The 23,116-nt window shown below is 43.6% G+C and overlaps 1 protein-coding gene across 1 annotated transcript in view; it reads right to left on the bottom strand.

Moving 5' to 3' along the window:
* Positions 1-4,860: 4,860 nt before the first annotated feature.
* The window catches only part of LOC134329251 (ubiquitin-conjugating enzyme E2 E2-like), a 64,135-nt gene continuing 45,879 nt past the window's right edge, over positions 4,861-23,116 (bottom strand). The window contains exons 4-6 of the mRNA XM_063010460.1: positions 16,502-16,634; positions 10,672-10,819; positions 4,861-5,612 (exon numbers count right to left, since the gene is read on the bottom strand). Coding sequence (XP_062866530.1) covers positions 5,515-5,612; positions 10,672-10,819; positions 16,502-16,634 — 379 coding nt within the window. The 3' untranslated portion in view covers positions 4,861-5,514. The remainder of the gene's footprint in view (positions 5,613-10,671; positions 10,820-16,501; positions 16,635-23,116) is intronic.

Genomic DNA, 23,116 nt, shown 5'->3' on the forward strand with positions numbered 1-23,116 from the left:
AATAGCTGGCAACATAAGTGAGTACACCCCACAGTGAACATGTCCAAATTGTGCCCAAATGTGTCGTTGTCCCTCCCTGGTGTCATGTGTCAAGGTCCCAGGTGTAAATGGGGAGCAGGGCTGTTAAATTTGGTGTTTTGGGTACAATTCTCTCATACTGGCCACTGGATATTCAACATGGCACCTCATGGCAAAGAACTCTCTGAGGATGTGAGAAATAGAATTGTTGCTCTCCACAAAGATGGCCTGGGCTATAAGAAGATTGCTAACACCCTGAAACTGAGCTACAGCATGGTGGCCAAGGTCATACAGCGGTTTTCCAGGACAGGTTCCACTCGGAACAGGCTTCGCCAGGGTCGACCAATGAAGTTGAGTCCACGTGTTCGGCGTCATATCCAGAGGTTGGCTTTAAAAAATAGACACATGAGTGCTGCCAGCATTGCTGCAGAGGTTGAAGACGTGGGAGGTCAGCCTGTCAGTGCTCAGACCATATGCCGCACACTGCATCAACTCGGTCTGCATGGTCGTCATCCCAGAAGGAAGCTGACGCACAAGAAAGCCAGCAAACAGTTTGCTGAAGACAAGCAGTCCAAGAACATGGATTACTGGAATGCCCTGTGGTCTGACGAGACCAAGATAAACTTGTTTGGCTCAAATGGTGTCCAGCATGTGTGGCGGCGCCCTGGTGAGAAGTACCAAGACAACTGTATCTTGCCTACAGTCAAGCATAGTGGTGGTAGCATCATGGTCTTGGGCTGCATGAGTGTTGCTGGCACTGGGGAGCTGCAGTTCATTGAGGGAAACATGAATTCCAACATGTACTGTGACATTCTGAAACAGAGCATGATCCCCTCCCTTCGAAAACTGGGCCTCATGGCAGTTTTCCAACAGGATAACGACCCCAAACACAACCTCCAAGATGACAACTGCCTTGCTGAGGAAGCTGAAGGTAAAGGTGATGGACTAAACCCAATTGAGCACCTGTGGCGCATCCTCAAGTGGAAGGTGGAGGAGTTCAAGGTGTCTAACATCCACCAGCTCCGTGATGTCATCATGGAGGAGTGGAAGAGGATTCCAATAGCAACCTGTGCAGCTCTGGTGAATTCCATGCCCAGGAGGGTTAAGGCAGTGCTGGATAATAATGGTGGTCACACAAAATATTGACACTTTGGGCACAATTTGGACATGTTCACTGTGGGGTGTACTCACTTATGTTGCAGCTATTTATACATTAATGGCTGTGTGTTGAGTTATTTTCAGAAGACAGTAAATCTACACTGTTATACAAGCTGTACACTGACTACTCTAAGTTATATCCAAGTTACATGTCTATAGTGTTGTCCCATGAAAAGATATAATGAAATATTTGCAGAAATGTGAGGGATGTACTCACTTTTGTGATACACTGTATGTTGAATTGTCAGGACAAAAAAAACACATCATGTGTCAGTGAATCTTCATGATTACCTTGTAGCCAGGCATAGATCAGGGCAAGAATATAAAACAATATCTAAGGGTTTGAGTTTTCCGAGGACACCAGTGAGCTCAAAAATGTGAAATGGAGGAAGCCTGACTCAACCTTAAACCTGTGTTTGTAATACAAAACAAGAAACAAAAGGGGATTTTTAGCTACTGTTCTGTAACTTGTATGTCTTTTTACCATCACACCTACGTACACACCTGCAGTCAGGAACATTTCCAAGCGAGTGAAGGGATTTTCCACAATTAACAGTGCTAATAATGAATCTAAATGGCAGACAAATTGCCATAGTGTGGCAAGAAAATCGAAATGATTTAATTCCGATACAAACTCCCGAACTAAAATGTACATGATGAATAAACACACCATGAGACGTAATCTGTGTATTGTGTCGTTTTGGCTCAGCTTATAACTCAGTTTTGGGTTCTGAGATTCACGTTTTGACTGTGCTGCACACAGTCGGTGGAGAGTAGATGGGTTTTCCCCCAGTACCACTGCAGAAGTGCCCTATTTACCCATAATTCTACCTATGCCCTGGTGGCACGCTTTTACCTTCACTACCAAAGTTCATTGCATTTGAAGCAGGATGGGTTTTTAAGAGCTTTCCGCTCCCTTGCACACACATGCTTGAAGGGAGAAGTAAACCAATCCACTTCCTGCCCGTCTCTCCGTCTGCTCACATTATGTGTAACCGTATGCATGCCGGTTACCAGGGACTGATTGATTGGACAGAATAATACCAGGTAAACCCTTGTTTTGGGCCCCTTAAATCCCCGCCTGCTTACATACAATCACATTTAACCCGCAGTCTAGTTTGATTGACAGGAAAGGTGCCACTGATTTAAACCACACATTTTAACAGCTAACACTGTGGCCACAGTGTCCTCACATGTGAAATCCCCTCCTAATCCTGGTCATATCCTAGTCCTAGTAAATGACACGCTTTCAATTTGGTAGCAATGATATGGAAAAGGCTGTTTTCTGTTCATTTTGCCCCTGTGCACAAAGCGAGGTCTGTATTTATGGTTCGACTAGTTTGGTGTAGAGTAATTCCAATGTGCTGCAGAGAATACCTGCCTCAAGACCACTGAATAGCTTTGGGATGCATTGGAATGATAATAGTGAGTCAGGGCCTTCTCATACAATACACATACTCATAATGAAGACCAATTCCCACAAATTTGATTTTCAACACGCTTGTGCTCTGGTGTATATACGTCTGGCCATATAATGTCCGAATATTATTTTGAAAAGGTTCGTTACCCCTGGCCCCCCTGGTGGCCACTGGGTCCAAGGTGGCTGCCTAGTTTGCCTCAGCGCAGAGCCGGCTATACTGGTTTCATTTGAGGAGACTTGTTCAAGGTTCGTAGGAAAAGTAATTTGGCTCGATGTAAGTGCCATCAATGGTCAATTCAAACTCAATGCTCTGAATCACCCTGATGAGGGACAAGTTACAGGAGAAATGAACAAGGTGGCGGTTGGTCCGGTTTCAGTTGAATCACTGGCCGCAATGCAGTAGCAAACTTGCAGGGACTCGGCTGCCTCCCCACCACAGAGATAGCCAATCATGTGCGTATGCAGGCGCCTGACCTGCTGACGGCATCAATGGGGATTCAAACCCTGGATTTCATCCATTTCATCTCATTTACAGTATACAGTTAAGGGCCTTGCTTAACAGCCCAACAGTGGCAACCTGGCAGTGGTCAGGTTTGAACCAGCAACCTTCTGCTTACTAGTCCAGCACCTTAACCGCTAGGCTTCAAACTGCCTAGATCCCAGCAATAATAGACTGGCGCAATCTACTGCCAAGCCAGCCGAGTGCCCTGATAAAATGATATAATGTTTTAGTAAATGTGTTTCATTTGTGTGATTTGTTCATTGATCTGAAACCATGTGAAAAAATAGACAATAAAAGAGTTCAACTGATGAGGCAATTCCATTTTTGCACCCCGTTAGCTGTGTGTGACGGTATCTGAATGTCTCACATCACTTGGCATTTCCTTGAAGTAATGGTGCGTGACGGCTGCAGCTCTGCGCTGAAGAGTATTTTGTTGAGCAGTACACATCCAGTCTCTCATGCTGAAATAAGTGTTTGTATCAGCACTGTTTTGGTTCACGTTCCCTCAGTTTACCTTGGTGTTGGTACAGCACAGCACCAGACTTGCCTCTGGTCATTTTCCCTTTACAGTTTTTCACATGTCCTAAAGGGCTCTCCTACTTCTAATCCAGATACTCTGGGTTCCATCCAATTCCAAAAAATATGTAGCAGATCGACTGGAAATGGTCCGTAGGTTGAGTACAACTGTAAGAGCAAGTTGTCCTGAGATGGACTGGCGTCCTGTCCAGGGAGTATTCTTGATTGCTGCCTAGTGCCCAGTGATCTGCTGCGTCTAATTGGAAGCCACTTTTGTCTGCTGCTGGCACTGCCAATTGTGCCCGCTAGAGGGCGTCCAGCTGACCAGTAGCAGAGCCGAGAATCGAACCTGGGAGTTCAGAATCTTGGCGCCACCTGAGCGCCCTATGCCTGTCTCTATTAATGCGGGGGTTGAACAGCATGTAGTGTGGGTACTGGGTATGTTAGTCCTGTGAACTTGGGTTTGGTTCTCACCTCTGGTCACATCCTTCTGGACTTCCACCAGGTCTTTGGAATATTGAGAAGGCCGTTAGCTGCTCTAAATTACCTGTGTGAGTGAATGAGTGAGCTGCCCTGCAATGGACTGGTGCATTCCTGCCTGTTGCCCAGTGTTTCTGGTTTGCACTGGATTCAATTCCTCTTACTAAAACTGCATGCTTGTGTTCTGACTAAAAAAAATGACCAAAAGTATCGGGACAGGTTTGTTTGGCACCATACTACAGGTTATTGAGAAGAAGGGGGCAGCACGATGGCTCAGTGGGTAGCACTGTCGCCCCACAGCAATAAGGTCCCGGGTTTGATCCCCAGGTGAAGCGGTCCAGGTTCTTTCTGTGTGGAGTTTGCATGTTCTTCCCGTGTCTGTGTGGGTTTCCTCCGGGAGCTCCGGTTCTCCACAGTCCAAATACATGCAAGTGAGATGAATTGGAGATACTAAATTGTCCATGAGTGTGTTGGACAATGAACTGATGAATCTTGTGTAACGAGTGACCGTCTCTGTCATGAATGTTTGGCCATATATTGCATGACACATAACACAGGTGAAGAGGAAATTCGAGCACCTACCACTGATAAAAAAAAACCCTCTTACAAGACTGAGCGACCGCCAAAACCACTTATTTTCTGCTTCAAAGAATATAAGGACTAAGTAAAAACAGACTGGCGCAACAGCACGCCTGTGATCGGGAGGAAACCCATTCAACGTGCAATTTTGTGGTCGGGGACAAAAAAAAAATCCTTGAACACCAACAACCGAGCCATTCTTCAGCTCAACACGTCGTTTATTCACTCAATTACTTACAGAGCATTGATCTCTCACAATGTGCATTTTACAACAAACAGTCTTTACCCGCGCACGGCTAGCTGCAGGCTAGACGCTACGAGGCATTTTGAAATAAACAGGCCAGTGCCATAGTGTTCCACATATACAACTTGAACGGGGTAAACAGGGAGGCTAAAACATGGGTCAAAGAAAAAGAAATTGTCCATTTAATGAAAAAGATTCAGTGATCGTTGCCTGGACTCCCCCAACCCCAGAGTCAGTGATAAACTAAATACATGACAAGCCACTCAACCCAACCCCCCCTTAAAAAAACAACAAAACAATGAACACAAAGTAATAAAGTGCACTCCAATCAATCAGAAGTGCACGACATATTAATGCAGACCAATAGCAGAACAGTCCTACTAGCAATATAACAACATTACGAATAATAATAATAAAGCTTTTGATGACCATGCCAACATTCAGCGTATTGGAAAAGTACAATCCTGATCTGCCTGCTCTTAGTATACATACACTGTATAAAAAGCGTTCAAGTCAACAAGAAACGAAGGACAGTTCATTGTGGGGTCAGGGTGGGCAAGGGGAACGTCTGGGAGCTTCAGAGCATCGTGGGAGGGTCTATGTGGCGTAGCGTTTGGTCCACTGTTTGGCTATCCTGTCGTGCTCTGCTCTGTTGGTCAGGTACTGTGTGGCAATGCTTCCCACCAGAGGGTCCGCTGAAAAAAGTAAAGGAAATAAGCAGATTATTAGATCATTATTATTATTATTATCGGTCATAGAAATATTCTCAAATTCGGCAGCATCTGAGAAGTCCGGCAAATGTGTTGAATGAGAAGGCCTGGCTCACAATCAACGTTTCAGTTAAGGGTTAAGGTCATCGCTCTGTGCAGGCCACCAGAGTTCTGGTACACCAAACTAATCAAAGCATGTTTTTGGACCTTGCTTGGTACAGTCACACTGGACCAGAAGAGACCAACTCTTGCTACAATGTTTTGAGCCATTAGTCTTGCTCGTCTTGATCCTCCACCCAGAACTAAAGAAAGACACACATCAAGGCTCTTTTCTGTACTAGCACCTAGGGCTGGATGGTATAACGGTACATTCGGGATATCATCTTTGCTTTCCCTTGCAAACAGGCCACTTCTTGGCCAGTAAAATTAGTTTAACCTCTTTGCAGCTGAGGTGCATTTCTTGTTCGACTGAGAGCTTTTGAAATACCTTGGATGCATCTTGGTCATTCTGTTGAGGTTTAGAAAATGACCCCACTACTGTGACCATTTTTTCTGATTCAGCTCTTCACCCTGATCCACTGACATTAAAATCAAAGCCGTCTGTGGCTTCTCGGCGCTCTGCGGCTTGAGATTGATTGTGTCCGTGAGTGTATGGGACTGGGAAAACAAAAGCCTATGAGGGTTAATTAACCGTCATTGGTCGCTGCTCCCCTCCCCTCACACACACCCTTTAATGAGCTGTGTCTTATTGATCCCTTGTGCGTGAATAGCACCTTCAGGGGGGAAAAGGCATATTAAGTGGGGGGAAGGGCCGACGTTTCTATTCAACCCTGCGGTGAGATCCTGTACACTGTGAGTGGGAGGGGAGGAACCAGAGGGAGTGTGTACAGCAAAAAGCCCATGTGGTGCACAAAACCTGGACGATTAGCATAATACCATCGGCACCTCGGCAGTCATGTATGAGTAAGAGCAGTGCCTGAGTTCTGGGGGTTTGAATCCCAGGCTGGGTTCGCACATACAGTAAGCACATGGCGTTATGTTAACCTAGCCATTGGGGGACGTATACCAGTGCACCCTTACTGCCAATCACATGCCCAGATAAATAAGAGGTTTGCTTTAGAAAGGGCATCCGATGTAAAAACTAAGCCAAATCAATGTGGTGGAATGATCCAATAAGTGCAGTAGGGCAGTTGTAGCCTAGTAGTTAAGGTACTGGACTAGTAAACAGAAGGTCGCTGGTTCAAACCCAACCACTGCCAGGTTGCCACTGTTAGGCCCTTGAGCAAGGCCCTTAACCCTCAATTGCTTAGACTGTATATTGTAAGTCGCTTTGGATAAAATGTAAGAAGAACCCTAATTGGAGCAGCCAAAAGAAATCATTTGTACAAAGTTTGTTTAGCAGCTTTGTCAACATAATTTGCCTAAGTCATTTTGTTATATACTAATTCATATTATAGACGTTCATCTCACTAATCAAAAGAGGACCCCCTATGACCAGAAATTACTTGGGTGGTGGACCATTCTAAGCACTGCAAAGACACTTACATGGTAATAACATGGTAGTGTTCTTTTTCATGCACAATATGAGTTAAACTGCCTCTGTTTTTTAATCAGTGGGCACTTTCTGATCACATAGAGTTGTTGGTTTTAAATATATATATTTATATTTTCTCTTCCCAGCATTGACAACATTGTGTTTTTAAAATCCCAACAACACTGCTGCACCTAAAACTCTTATACCAGAACACCACACACTGTTGTGTTATTACCATTTTAGTATCATTGCAGTGCTGAGAACTGTCCACCACCCAAACATCATCTGGTTAGGGGGGTCCTATAGGGTTCCTTTTGATTGAGCTATGTTGTGCTTCAGTTAGTAATTGTATACCCAAATAGTTCATTAGTATGGTAGATTTTAGGCTTATCAAATAATCAGCGAATCTAATACTAGATAAGTGCAACTAATAAAGTGCTCAGAAATTATACAGAATGTACAGTGAAGTACTCTGTCATTACAGTTGTAACCTACTGGTTAAGGTACTGGACCAGCAATCAAAAGGTCGCTGGTTCAAGCCTCACCACTTCCAGGTTGCCACTGTTGGGCCCTTGAGCAAGGCACTTAACCCTTAATTGCTTAGACAATATACTGTCACAGTACTGTAAGTCAGTTTGGATAAAAGCGTCTGCTAAATACAAAAAGCAGACGCTTAAATGTAATTACAGTTGTGGTTATGTTATAAAATGTTGACGGTATTTGGCAGGGTCTTAAACATCTATTCTATATTTTAGTTTTTAGCACAACTTTTACATTTATGTAACACATTTATTCATAAAAAAATCCCTGCTGGTGCTAAATAGATTAATTTGCACAGATGCTGCATTTGCATTCCTTGCTGAAACAGCTCAAAATTTACATTTTCATCAAGGCAAGCCTCCCAAACTGGACAAATCACTAAACATCTTGCTAATAAATGTTACTTACTGTAGTAAATCTAGTACAACATTAGTTTGACATGCAAATTCTTAAAATTCTTAGTAAATCAGATTCTTGTTAATAAACCAGGTATTTACACAGGTTATTATTTAACTATGAGAATCAGCCAACATTTTTGAAATGCTTATCTAACTGCTATTATAAGCCTTCTATGCTAATCAATACTTGCATTTCTTCATCTAAAGTGCCTCTGGCTGCACCTTCAGCTAAACAGTTATTGTTAGTGTTTTCTCGCCCGTGCTTCAGCACACAGGCTTTTCATCCTGCTGAGATGCTTCTGCCTGCAGCACACAGTGGAAACGGTGCCAGAAGCGCAATCTTTACCCATCATTTGGAGGCCGCGACGTGATGGATCTAATTTGCCTCTTGCTGTAATGTGCGACGTCGGAAGCGGGCGAGTTAGCCATTATTAACGCCACGTTTCAGCGCTGCTCTTTTGGTCACATACTGATTAGGATGCCAGAGGGGAAGCGAGTCATTATTCCACAGATGGCCACGAGTGGCTCATCTAAAATAATAATTTAAGGGCAGCAATAATTTACAGACCGCAAATATATAAAAAAAAATGGCCTGGTCCGATTTAAGCTGTTTGCCTATTCTAATGCTAATGAAACTAATCTGTGCTTTAAGCTGTCAGTAAAAGACATGCACAGTAATTATTACAGTGGACAGATTCTTTAGCCTTTCATTTGTGTTTCTGAGCTGTGACGGGCTTATACAGAACATTCAGTAACTAAAAAGTGTGTTTTGCGTATTTTGTATCTAGTACGAACAGTCTAGAGTCTGGAGCGAGCAGTCTTAATTAGATTTGCTATTAAAAAATAGAAAACATCCAGATGGAGAATGAAGAACATTCTTCCCGCTGTTGCACAGGCTTAGAAAAGATGATCTAATTGTGTAATTGCTCATAAAAATAATATAATGCACGTCGCTGACAGTACGCGCTGCATTTTCTCTATTATTAGACCACATTACCAGCCGTGCAGTGTACTCAAGGACAAGCAAATTCCAAACAGCTTTAAAAATCATGATTTACATTCCAAATCAGTTAAAATGCAAATGTAGAAATACTGATACAATTCACAATCATGGATTTGTTAAGAACAAAGCAGCAATCTGGGTGTCGTAAAAAACACAAAGATGCTGGTAGAGCATTCAAACCCAACAGCCCTGTACCTAGTGTTACTCATGGTGGTGGTAGTGTTATGCTTTGGGATTGTTTTAGGACGCATTCATATCAGAACGTTTTGTGCTTTGCTCACTACGAGTGTCGCGCAAACTGCTGCTTTGCTCAGTGCTCGGCTTGAGCTGTGTGGTAAAACGTCATCAAAGTGCGAATATGAGACGAATCTGCATTTGTGTGGAATAACACAACTCTATAAATAAATCCACTCTGAAAGCTGCACATACATCTGTGTTTAGCTGGATTTTCCTCACTGTTTCACTTTTAAACTTGTTATAGCTCAGGGTGCTGAGAAATTGTGAGAATCGGTTTTTCTAAAATGCTTATTGAACTTAAATATTTTAACGAGGTTTAATATATTAAAAAAACGACACAGGAGCCGCTCAGGTGGCGCAGCGGTAAAGTACGGTAACGCACCAGAGTTGGGGTCTCGAATACATCGTATCGAATCTCAGCTCTGCCTTTCTGACTGGGCTGGGTGGCAGAATGAACAACGATTGGCTGTTGTTCAGGGTTAGAGGGTAAGAAAGTCAGATCACAGGTCCTCATAACTGGTGGTCAGTGGAAAACTGGGTCAAAGTTCAATCAGGTGAACTTAGAGCACTGCGGCAAGCGCAAAAATCTCGAGCCCAACGCGGCAGGAGTGCCGCCACACTCCATAGGTGACAACAAAACAGCTGGTGCAAAAGTGGTTTTTCCGCGTCTCATGTGAATTCGCCCTTACTGATAGTGAAACTAGTGAATTGTAGAAGTGAACTGTGCGACATATGCATGTTCCAGCAGGACAATGACTCAAAACGTCAAATTCGGTTCTACAATGACTAACCAGGCTAAAATAAACGTCATCCTTAATTCTCAGCCCAAAAGTACAACAAATATGGTAAAACTCACAAAGTTAGATACACTATATGGACAAAAGTATTGGGACATCCCTTCTAATTATTAAATTCATGTGTTTAAGCCACAAAAAAGACACAAGAAGAAAATCAAATCTTGGTTTAAAGAAAATCTGGTATCCTGCACAGAGCCCTGACCTCAGCCCCACTGAACAGCTTTGAAAAAAACGGAACATCGATTGACAGTGTCCAGCCATAAAAATGCTCTTTTGAATGAATGGGCACAAATTCCCACAAACATACTTCAAAACTGTGTGAATAGCCTTCTGCTTTCTCAGAAGAGTACTACTGTGTGCTTAATAATATATATAATATATAATATATTGTGTATATATAATATACATAGCATATAGTGTATTACATATAGCTGTAAAAACATATGTGCCACAATGTATAAAATGATGTCTGGAATTTGGCATTAATGTAAACAAGTTGTAATTAATGTCAGCAGAGAACGAGTGCGGTTCTTACCAGGGTTGCAGTCTGTTAGGAGGGAGCAGATGGACAGTAGAACCTTGGAGATAGTGAGCGCCGGGCTCCAGTTGTCCTTCAGGATATCTAGGCAGATGACGCCCTGACTGTTGATGTTGCAGTGATAGATCCTGGTACGGAACGTCACCTGGGGGGAGACAAAGAGGTGAAATACTGAAACCTTCTGGAGAACAAATAATTGAACTGGCTCAGGTTGTATTTGTTCCTGAGAAAATGCAAAACAGCACCAATGTTATTAAAGTTTCCCTATAATTTCTCATTTTACCCTGTTAATGAGAGGAAAAAGAAAACAATGGCCAGACAGGTTGAAGCTGACAGATGTTATAATCACTTAACCACAGCAGTAAAAAAGCGTCTCAAAACGGTCAAACGTGCTAGCCCACCACCACTGGGATCTCAAGCTCCTGAGTTCAAATACCAGCAGTTCTATTAACAAGCTGAACGCATACACAGACACACGATTGGCTGTGTATCTGTAGGGGAGAGGACATATGGCCAAATATGCATGGACACTACATTGTTCAGCATCCCATTCCAACACCATGGACATTGATTTAAAGTTGCACTGTGACTTTACTTTTCCGGGAAGATTTTCCGCAGGGGGTCTGAGGGAATGTGTGGCCATTTAAAAAAAAAAAGAGAATTTCTAAAACACACTAGCACACCAGAGCTGACATCTCGAACTCGTCGGTTCAAATCTCAGCTCTGCTACCGGCAGCCTGGGCACCTACACAAACAATGATGTTGTTGTTTAGGGAGGGTACAGAAGGGGATTCCCCAAAACTAATGCAATTACGACCTCTGCTGGCTGATTGATGCTGCCTGCACAGAGATGGGGGATAATGTGGACAGGGTGTGTCTCTCCGTACACAAAGCTGATCCACGTATGAACTCGCCTCGTGCAGGTGAAAAGATGCACTCGGCTACTGCACAAGTGTCGGGCGTGTGTTGATCACGGCTCTCCTCAAGTCAACATCAATAGAGAGGAAGTGTAATGCAATCGGGTAATTGGATACGACTGGACTGGGAGGAAAATTGAATTTCTGAGGTAAGGTAAGGTAATCAATGTTCCAATTCATCCCTCATCATTTTCTTTCTTAGAACATCACCAGCTTCTTTTGTGGTATGGATTCTGTAAGGTTTTGGAAACATTGCTTTGACATTTTGGTCCATGTTGACATGAATGCGTCATCTTACTGCTGCAGATCTTTTATTGCTGTCAGCTGCACATTCAGATCTGAAAGTGCTCCGCCGAATTTAGTTCTGGTGACTGGAGAACAAGTGAAGTCACTAAACCCATTGATGTGTCTGCAGAACCAATCTGAAATGACCCGTGCTTCGTGACATGGCACATTATAATGCTAGATGTGGCCACTGCAAAAGGATAAATCGTGGCCGTCAAGGGACGCACATGGTCAGCACCCAAACTCAGAGGCTTAATTGGTATTAAAGGGCTCAATGTGTGCCAGGAAAACATTACAACACCAGCGGCATAAACATCTGTGTTAACAACATGAATTTATAGACCCAACCTGCTTAGTGTACGTGTGTCTACAAATCCATGTTGTTTACTCCAAATTTCACCCTTCTATCTGCATGCTGCAGCAGAAATCAATATTCATCAGACCAGAAAATATGCTTTACTGCTATCAATGGTTGTAAAGACCGAATTAACACAGCTTTCCTGTCAGCTCAAAGCATGTCTGGCCATTCTCCTTTGACCTGTTTTATCAGCAAGGTGTCTTCCCTGCAGAACCATTATGTGTCTGAAGGCCACTGTGGGTGAGAATCTCAGATCACCCTTAGATCAGCAGATTCTTGCCTACTCAAACATCTCGTCTGGCATCAACAACAAAATCACAGTCAAGGTCTTGTACAGATCACATTTATCTCCAATTCTGATGTCTGATGTGAAAGCAGGTGTACGGTTGTTTCTAATAAAGTGACTGGTGAGTGTGTGTGTGTGCATTTATCAAACATCAATATCACCCTTATCCTAACAACTAAACACGTTCTATAATTGAATTTTGTTGGGGGGGGGGGTGCACGGTTCTCACAGCAAGAAGGTCCTGGGTTTGATTTCTGGGTGGGATTGGTCTGGCTCCTTTCGGTGTGGAGTTTGCATGTTCTCCCCATGTCAGCTCCGAAGACGTGCAAAATTGGAGATACACATTTGTCCATGACTGTGTTTGACATTGACATCACGTTAAAATCCTAATAAAGATTTTTGTTTACTCTCTAGACTTACTTTTCGGTATGACCCTGCCACAGTATCTCTGTTGGGTTTAAATCAGGACTTCTGAATAGGCCAATCAGATTTAAAGCTGCTTTTGTGCAAGTCACTGTCCTTTTGCAAAACCCAACTATGTCTCTGCTGAGGCACATGGCCAGATGACAGAATACATTATTATGAAATGTATCATTCCCTTAGTAATGGTAAAACATCCAGGTCCTGGCATAGAGAAGGTCTGATGTTGCGGGGCTCGGGTGATGCAGTTAAACAGCCTAGCCAGTGGGGGTGCGCTTGTCAGTGCGCTCTAGGGGCTGGTCCCAAGCCCAAATAAAATAAGGACAGTTGCGTCAGAAAGGGTAGCTGGTGTAAAAACTTTGCCAAATCGGGTATGTGGGCAAGACTGATCTGTTGTAGCGCCCACTTAAATAAAAATTACATTTAAACTTTACTATCTGTACATTTGTCTAATTACATTGCTATTACAATCACTACATATCAGATACAACATTTATTACACTTTTCAGAAGTACAGACACTCTTAAAAGCACTTGTTCATATTATGTTTAGCCCAAAGTAAACTAAGTGCATACTATTTAAATCATCAGACAATAAAACAGTGTAAATGCAGTCATCAGATGAGTAATGCTTCCTGAGCTTTAAAGCGGTTTAACCTGTATACATGTTACAGCCTGATAACCATCAAGCCCACATGTGCACAAGCTCACAAACGGTTCTAATAATGATCAAAGCAAAGCATCCGTCTGTGCTGTACCCAAACCCAGACCTCCAAAATGTCTTGGCAGTAAATGACATAAAAATGACATGAAATGAGTTACACGACCAGAAATGCAGCCAGTGGCAGATATTTTAATCAGCCCAGAAGCACAGAGATAAATGCTTGAATTCAAATACAAATTCAGATTCTGTGAGTATTCAAATATTTTTTTCTTCAGCTCATATAGGTTTTAAAAAATAAATAAATATCGGATAAGAGCTGCCACTCCGAATGAGGCCTACTGGTGTTTGTTTGGAAAGAAATAGACATGAACCCAACAGGCTGCTGTCCAATTCGAACAGGAGGGGGGACGTTTACATAACTGCTCTAATGTGCATGTGTGAGAAATGTGATCCTGATTTGTTGGTGCAGTGAATGCGGAGGAATGTATAATGGACCATTTCTGGTAACACTGTTTATTTAAAAATGGGTAAAGAAAACATTTTCAAATGCTAAATACATAATTAACTAAACGAGACGATAAAAGATCCCACAATAGAGATAATTTAATGTTATTTTAATGAACTGCCTTACGGGGAAACACTGGGCAGGAATATCCTGGAAATCCATGGCAGGGCTTCGGCCATCGCCCATCTCCGACACATAGCCAGTCATAAGTGTGTAGATGCCCGGATGGCCAATAACAGGGCAGAGATAATGGGTTTGCTGCTGAGATCTGCTCTAGCGTAATAGCCAGCTGAGCCAGCCGAGTGCATTTTCATTGCATTCGCATTTCGTTTTATTTTCATGTTTTTTACCATCGCTTTATCAGCATCAGGTTTGCAGGGGGTCTGGTCTCTCTGGAATTACTGTGCGCAATGCAGTTACACACCCTAAAAGGGACGCCAATTAATTGCGGGGCCTCGATTAACTGGCGAGCCAATCATGTCTGAATGCACATCTGACTGGATCCTAGTGATAATGGGCTAGTACAGTTTATAGCTGCACCATTCATTGTCTGTTTTACCACGGTTCAATCCTGGTCATGGGTCTACTAATACATTGGGAGAAAGGCAGGAAACACCCTGGAACGATCACCAGCCCATCACAGGGTATACACACACACACGGGGCAATTTAAGTAGCTTCTATTGGCCTGACTGCATGTGTTTGGACACGTAAGAAACCCAAAGCATATGGAGGAAACCCACACAGACACAGGGAGAACATGCAAACTCCACACAGAAAGGGTAAGACTCAGGTCCTTCTTGATGTGAGGTGATAACACTGTGCCGCCCCTATTTAAAATCATATTCTAATAGAAATCTAAAAATCTGCATCTTATAATAACAACACTAATGTTGTAAGGAAGAGCTTTATACAGCAACTGCCTCTTTATTATTTAATTAGCATGTGGTAATAGTGTTTTTGTTTATCCTGCTGTTTATGTCATGGCTACACTGAGTTAGTTTATTTAAGAAAGCATGAAGATTTGTTGATAAGAAACTTTTAATATTTTGATGGGATTCTGTTAGCGGATGGGGGCGGCACGGTGACTCGGTGGGTAGCACTGTCCCCTCACAGCAAGAAGGTCCCGGTTTTGATCCCCATGCGGGACGGTCCGGGTCCTTTCTGTGTGGAGTTTGCATGTTCTCCCCGTGTCCACGTGGGTTTCCTCCGGGTGCTCCAGTTTCCTCCCACAGTCCAAAAACATGCAGTCAGGTTAATTAGAGACACTGAATTGCCCTATAGGTGAGTGTGTGTGTATGTGTGTCTGCCCTGCAATGGACTGGCGCCCCGTGCAGGGTGTTACTGTGTGCCTTGCGCCCACTGAAAAGCTGAAATAAGCTCCAGCACCCCCGCCACGAACGTAATTGTATAAGCAGTTAATAAAGTGAGTGCATGTTAGCAAATGACTAATGATGTTAGCTTATCGGTCAAAAAAATGGCAAAATCTGCATCCCTTCTTGTAATCAAAACAAACAAACAAACACATGATGAATTCTTTATACAATCCAGTGCTGAAATATAATTGATTTTGCCAACCTAATGATTTTCACACCACTCAACCACCATATACAGTAGAGAAAGGAAGTGGTGGTGTGAGTGGCAGAATAAAAAGAGAGTGGAAGATTTATGAAGGGAGTACAGATAAAAATTTGAAAAAAATCTAAAGAAAAAGGAAAAGGGAGTCAGGAAGGCTGCCAGAATCAATCATAAAAATCTAGCAATGCAAGGCCAGCTGTGCACCTGCAGAGGCCGTGACCGGCAGAACCGTACTGCAAGCTTTTAGCTGCGTTTTTTTGATGCGCCTGTTGATATCTGCTTAAGAGAGACGCAGAGATGAATGCTATAAATCTCAAGCGAGCGAGCAGCGTGGGAGCAAAAATGCTGGATCAAAAATGTGAACACTGCTGTTCGGTTGTCCAGGTTTAAAAATGCAGTTATTTTATTTTTCATTCGGCTGCTTCTGTATATTTAAAGCGGAGCTTTCTGGTCCGCCTACCTGATTTGGCACAGTTCTTATACAGTCCGCGCTTCTTGATGCAACCCTTTTTATTTTAAGGCAGGCTTGGGATCGGTGCTGAGAGCAAACTGGTGCCTTCCGAGTGCACCTCCCAATGGCTAAGCTGTTTGGCTGCCCCCCACCCAGACATAGCAAATCACTGTCCTGCAATGGATTGGCGCCCTGTCCAGGGTTTTATGCCTTGCGCCCAATTGTTTCCCACTGGAACTAAACCTGATGCGACCCTGACCAGGATGAAGCAGTCGATAAATAACAATCTATAAATATAAACAGTTGTGTAAGACATGCAGAAAGTCTACACACTCAAATCTCAGCAATGAAGCAACCAGACTCACCTTAGGAGGTTTGAAGGGGTAGTCTGGGGTGAAGGCAATGTCAAGGAAGAAGACCCCTCCCTCATACACAGAGCCTGGAGGACCCAGGATGGTGGACCTCCACTCATAGATGTTGTCTCCTTTTGGACCGGCACTGCAAACACAACAAAGTCAAACGTCAGAACATCAGAATCACACAGATTAGGACAGAGCTTAATCATTACTGCTGACAGGAATGACAATAATCAAATATGTAACTTGAAGATACAATGTATGGCCAAAAGTATGTAGACGCCCTCATTATAAGTTCGGGTGCTTCAGCGTGCTCGGGTGTTAAAGCTGCCACCACCATAAGCCCTGACTAAAGTCCACTTTAATTTGCTAGCACACCAGTGGTGAGATTTTGAAGTCCCGGGTTCGAGTCTTGGCTCTGCTATCGGTCGGTTGGGCGGCGCCCTCTAGCAGGCACAACTGGCTAATGCCTGCAGCAGAAAAAGTTGGCTTCCAGTCGGCTGGGTGGAAAAGACCGGATTAAGGAGTGGAGTTATCAATGCTGTGTAGGGACCTTGGTGGCCCAGGGTGCCTGTGCAGAAAGTGGAGCAGTGCAGAGATGGAGGCGTGGCTCTCTGTACGAGAAGCTGACCTCACGTGCAAATGCACCGAACTATGGGTGAATAAGAAGGGATTGGTGGACTGTGGACTGTGCACTCGTCGAAGGGACGCCGGTGGGGTCCCCAGCAGCAAATAGGCTTCGCTAAACTTGGAGAAGAAGGGGGTAAAAATGCATTTTAAAAAAGTAGAAGACAGTGTGAGCATTCTTGCACAGCACTCTCTTAACTATGGAAATGTGAAGCTTGCTTGACTGTAAATAGTAACACCGACATTCCATCTGCAGAAAGATTACCCCATCGGATTGTACCCTGAACTTGTGTGTTTTTTGTATAACCAGACAGATCAGTGTAGGAATCTAAGCTTCTGTCGCCTGTAGGCTGAGGATCGATAAAAGTGGCATAGAAAGTTTTTTACCTTTTTACTTCTAAAGTAATTGCCACCATCTGCCAATGGACTAAAGTGGACCTTCACATTTCACACATATACTCGAAACACACGTCAGATCATAGAGGCACAAAGTGCACCCGGCCTCCGGCTCCATCCAGCTGCTTCCAGCAGGGTGCCATTGTTCAACTCACTTTCGCTTTCCTCAGCACAAAGAGCAGCTGATCTTATTTTACCTTCAAACTAGGACTGATCCAGCTGCCCCCAGTCTATTATCTACTACATTTACAGATCTCCATCATAACCCCCCCACCCACACCCCCCCCCCCACCCACACACACACACACACACACACACCCCCACACACACCCACACCGCTCCGACAGCTGCTTACTGTAATGACAAGCAAGCTAGACACGACCAAGGCAGAAAAGAGACCACAAGAATGGGTAAGTGAAAAAAGAAAAGGGAAAGGTGTCGCTTACACACAGACTTCGTTAGACTGATTCAACATATGACATTAAGTATGTGGACGCCTCATCAAAAACTTGTTAACACATCCCATTCCAAAAATTATGGGCTAATGATCTAAATGTTGCTTACTCCTTTTGCAGCTATGACAACTTTTTCCTTTCTGAAAAAGCAGGCTGCATACAGAGGAGTCGCCAAGTCTGTGACAGTGCTAAACAGTGCTAAACAGAAATGCTTCCACCTGGAGCAGATAAACATTTAACAAGGTGCAGGTGACTCTTAGTTAAGAGGAACCGACACGTCACGTGTCAATCATCTGCGTCTCCATGACCCCATGCAGGCCATAATTAACAAAACAACACACACACACACACACAAAAGTATGTTAACACCTGACCATGAGTTTGTTATACATCACCCCTCCTCAATGGTTGTCTTCGGTATAAAAGTCTTTACCCTGTTGGGAATGATATCATTTTGCTATTATTTTGAACTGTCAATTCAGTAAGTTCAGCAGTTCAGTAAGCACTAATGTAGGACAAGAAGGTCTGGCTCGCAATCAACGTGGCAATTCATCCCAAAGGTAAAGGTCAGTTGTTAAGGTCAGGGCTCGGTTTAGACCACTGGAGTCTTTTCACACAAAATTTGACAAATCCTCTGCATCTTTTTGGACATCGCTTTGTGCACAAGGGAACCGTCTATAAAAGAATAAATGCCTCCCACGCCACAAAGTTGGAAGCACATATACGAGGGATCTTCAAAAAGTTTCCGCACTTTTATATTTTGGTTGGAAATGGTGAGGGTGGGAGGAGTAGTAACTGGTCGTTTGAGAGACTGAGAGACGTTTATAGTCCGGATTTAGCGTCATCTGATTCCATCCTTTTTGGTGCTCAAAGAAGCTTTAAGGGGAAGAATATTTTCATGTGATGACGATGTGAAAGCAGCGGTGCATCTGTGGCTATGCGCTCAACCAAAAACCTTTTTTTTTTTTTTTCTTTTTTCTTTTTTTAATTTTACCCCTTTTTCTCCCCTTTTTAGCGCATCCAATTGTTCAATTAGCATCGATCGTGCTTCCTCTCTGTCTATGCCGAACCCTGCCCCGATGGAGGTGATTGAAGCTAACCCATATCCCCTCCGAAACACGAGCAGCAGCCAGATGCATCTTTGCCACCCACACATTGACGAGTTTTGGCGCCACCCAGCGTTGCATGCGGAGAGACACACCCTAAGGGCACCCTCTCACATCTCTGTGCAAGCACCTCCAATCAGCCGGTAAAGAACGTAATCGCATTCTGACCGAGAGAGACCACATCCGGCTCTTTGTCCCACCCCCCATATGAGCAACCGGCCAATCGTTGCTCATATAGCCACTCAGCTTCGAACCGGTAAAGCAAGGCTGGATTCGATACCACGTTCTCAGAATCCAGCCCTGGTTGCAGCGCGTCTCTTTTTACCGCTGCGCCACCTGAGCGGCCCATAAACCTTTTCTGCTGATGGCTTTAAAAAGTTGGTACGACGCTGGGAAAAATGCATCGGAAGGCGAGTATGTAGAAAAGTGATGTCATTTGTTTTTGAAACACTTAATAAATAAAACTTTTTGAAGAACCCTTGTATATATGTTTTTGTTAAGGTGCAATTAGGAATAGTGTCTGCATATAGCTGGACATTTAGTGTACATCTAACCAGCATGTGACAGGTGATTTCTATCAGACTGTTGATTTCTCAGGTCAATTCTGCAAAAAAAAATGAATCTGATCGCATTGAGGAAACCTTGAGGATTACAGATAACTCACTGAAATAAAAATATAAGAATGGCAGATCAGATAAAAGGTGAGAGAGATGTGAAAAGAGTAAAATGAATGAAGGAGACGGAGAAGAAGGGCTAGAGAGGAGAAGAAAAAAAACGACTGGGCACAGTCTGACAGGCATCAAGCGAGGTGGTGAATCCGCTCATGAGTGACAGAGGACTGAGTGTAAAGCAACAGTGCTTTGTATTTCAGGCTGATGGGAGCAGGCTTACAAAACAGCTCAGCCACAGCGGGGTACACCTCTCTCCCTCTCTCTCACTCTCTCTCTTACTCTCGCTCTCTTGCTCTTTATTCTTTAGACATGAATTGAAAATGTGTGTTTTGGGCAGGACCTTCAGACCCAGTGGGTGAGTGGGGGTAAGAGCTTTTTTCAGATTCTAAAATGCTGCTGTCTTTGGCAACCCAAAGCTTACTGACCATGATCATGTTACAGGCAGCACATCTGGAGCTGCTTTGATATGGCAGGCACCCAGTTTTTCCTTCCTGCCTCCTGTATGTGCTTCTAGGCAGAAGCACAGATGCTACCAATGTTCAAACATCGGGCTAAGCTATTACATTTACTGACAGAATCAGCAACTCAAGTTTAACATTTGTCACGGCATGGGGGTGCATCAGTGCCCACAGCATGTGTGTCTATGCAGAATAAGCAAGTTCTGCATAGACACAGGGTGAATGTGCTTGTCTGGCCTGCCTGCTGCCCAGATCGAGCTCCTGTTGAAAATTTATGGTGCAACAGGAAAAGGGGAATTAGACAATAGCAAGTACAGACTGTTGTGCAGCTGACGTCTCTTATTAAGCAAGAACGATAAAAAATTATGCATGCAAAACTGCAACAATTAGCATCCTCCGTTCCCAAACAAAGTGTAAATAATAGGAAATGGAATGGAACAGTGGTAAACAGTCCCTGTCTCATTTTTAATGTGTTGCAGCATTAAATCCTAAATTTGTTCATACAGAGGAACCTCGATTTAACAGACTTAAAGAGGGGAGCACTGGTCCGTAAAATGCCACCGAATGCAAAAATGCTATGAAGTCCACAAAAGTGCTAAACATGCACATATAATAAACAGCACAATGAACAAAGCAACTAGATATGTAAACATGTAAATAAATATTAAAATTGGTGTAATGTACTACTGGGGAGTCTGAAGCACTGCAGGTGGCTACTGGAGCAGTGCTGGTGCTAGGCTGTAGCTTAATTTGCAAAAAATTAAGCATAAAACACTGAGAAAGAGGCGAGAACAAAGTGAGCCTCCTGACAAAACAAAGCCTATCACTCGTGTAAACAGAGAGACGTGCGCCGGCTAGCGGACAATCACTGACCTACTGGTCTTGGTACGCTTCTCGCGGGAATTGTAAACAATCGGACTGAGGGCGCCCAGATGGCGCGGCAGGACGTTCCGCTAGCACGCCAGCGTCGAGACTCTGAACTCCCCGGTTTGAAGCTGGGCGCCATCTGGCGGACATGATTGGCAGTGCATGCAGCAGATACTAATTGGCCACCGTATCTGCTAGGGCGGGGCGACCGGACTATGTGTGGGTGGGATCTTCATACATCGTGTAGGGACCCTGATTGGCGGAAGAGAAGGGCTGTGCATGTGTCGGTAGAGGCGTGAGCAGCAATGTGCTCTTCTTGGATGCAATCGGGCATCCCTCAGCAGCGGAAGACAAATTGACTGTGCTAAATCGGGGGGAAAATGGGGAGAAAATGCATTAAAAAAAACTCAGACTGGACATTTTGTTTTCCAGATTTTGTCTGTTAAATCCGAAATCTGTTAAATGAAGGTCCTGTTAAATCGAGGTTCGTCTGTTTTAAGAAAATATAATTAGGTTGGTCTGTAAAGCATTGAAAATCCTGTCAGTTAAATAAAGGTTTAACAGAATAAACAGATTAAAGATTTTTGTTTTTATTGCATTCTACAAAATGTTACTCATTGTGAAAAAGAACATTAAGTATATTGCTTAAAACACATTAGTAGTTCCATTACCAGACGTTCCCCAGCAGCCCGAAACAACCCTGACCTTGGGAGTTATTTTAATTACAGTGGGGTTACATTGCAGGATGCATGCATGAGGAGAGAACTCCTCCAGTCCTTCCTCTGAACAGATCATTTCTCATTTCAGGCGTACTTTCTCACTCGGCTTTATCTAACGCAACCACAGCTTCTCCCATGACTCTTCCTGGCTGTTATTTTTAGTTACAGTAAAAAGGCCCCGAGAGCTTTGGTTCTGACCGGACCGTTACAGTTTAAGACAGAAGGACTGGAGAACTGAAGCCCGTTTTTAATCTCGATTTAGTAGACAAATCCGGGCTGAAGTTCAGCTGCTGTGCAGTTTATAACATGTGCTGTGTAAAGGAGCAGCCAGGCATGATTAGAACGGATTTAGCAGTTAATGATCAAATGTATGTATAGTTTTCATTTCATCTTTATTAACTACTTAATCCTGGTCAGGGTCATGGTGGGTCCAGTTCAACCAGGAAACACTGGGTGCACGACAGTTATCAGCGAATCTCAACTCAACTCAAAGGCAGTTTGACTGGCATGACAAATAAAGACATTCAGATCGCCAAAGCTTAATTAGTTTTAGGAAAAATTAAAATAAAATAGTAGACTATATACAAAATACTTACAGATATGTAAAAATAAAATAGTAATAAAAACAGTGCAAATATTAACAACCATAAAATGGTAACCCTGACAGTAATATTTAATGTACATAGTAATGGGAATAAATGTGTATGTGTGTGTGTGTACGTTCTGGTCAACCACTGTCCCTCACCTGGTGGGAGGTGTGTGTAGAGTGCTGATTGTGTGCAGCTATCTCTGTGGTCAATCCATCACAGGGCTTCGGTCATCCCTTACGCCTCAGACCCGTCTGTGTGGATACTCGCCTGGCTGATAACATTGTTGAGATTCAAACCCAGATCTCAGCTATAATGGGGCAGCATATCTCCTAATTTAAATTTCTAGTTCGTTTCAGTTCCTCGCTATGAGTCTTGTGCAACTTGCACCACCCCCACAATGGCTAAAAGAGTGGTCAGAATAGCACCCGCCCCCTCTTTCCAAAACGTGTGCAGTTGCCGGCCGCTTCTTTACACCAGCCAGAGGTGAATTCTCACATAAACCTATACACTGTCTGGATACTAATCCTACCAGCGCTCCAATAGCTTAAACGTGTGCTATTACGCACAAAAATCAACTGCAGTTGTCAGCTGGGTTTCCTTTAGAATTTAGACATGCCCAACTCCCCCCACTGCACTGTCAACGTCTGTCTAATGAACATTAGACAGCCAAGCTGGCTGAAAAGGGCCGCAGACTGGCACACCAGCCCTCATACGTAAAGCCATGCACGAGATCAT

The sequence above is a fragment of the Trichomycterus rosablanca genome, chromosome 2 (assembly GCF_030014385.1).
Source record: "Trichomycterus rosablanca isolate fTriRos1 chromosome 2, fTriRos1.hap1, whole genome shotgun sequence".
Taxonomy (NCBI): domain Eukaryota; kingdom Metazoa; phylum Chordata; class Actinopteri; order Siluriformes; family Trichomycteridae; genus Trichomycterus; species Trichomycterus rosablanca.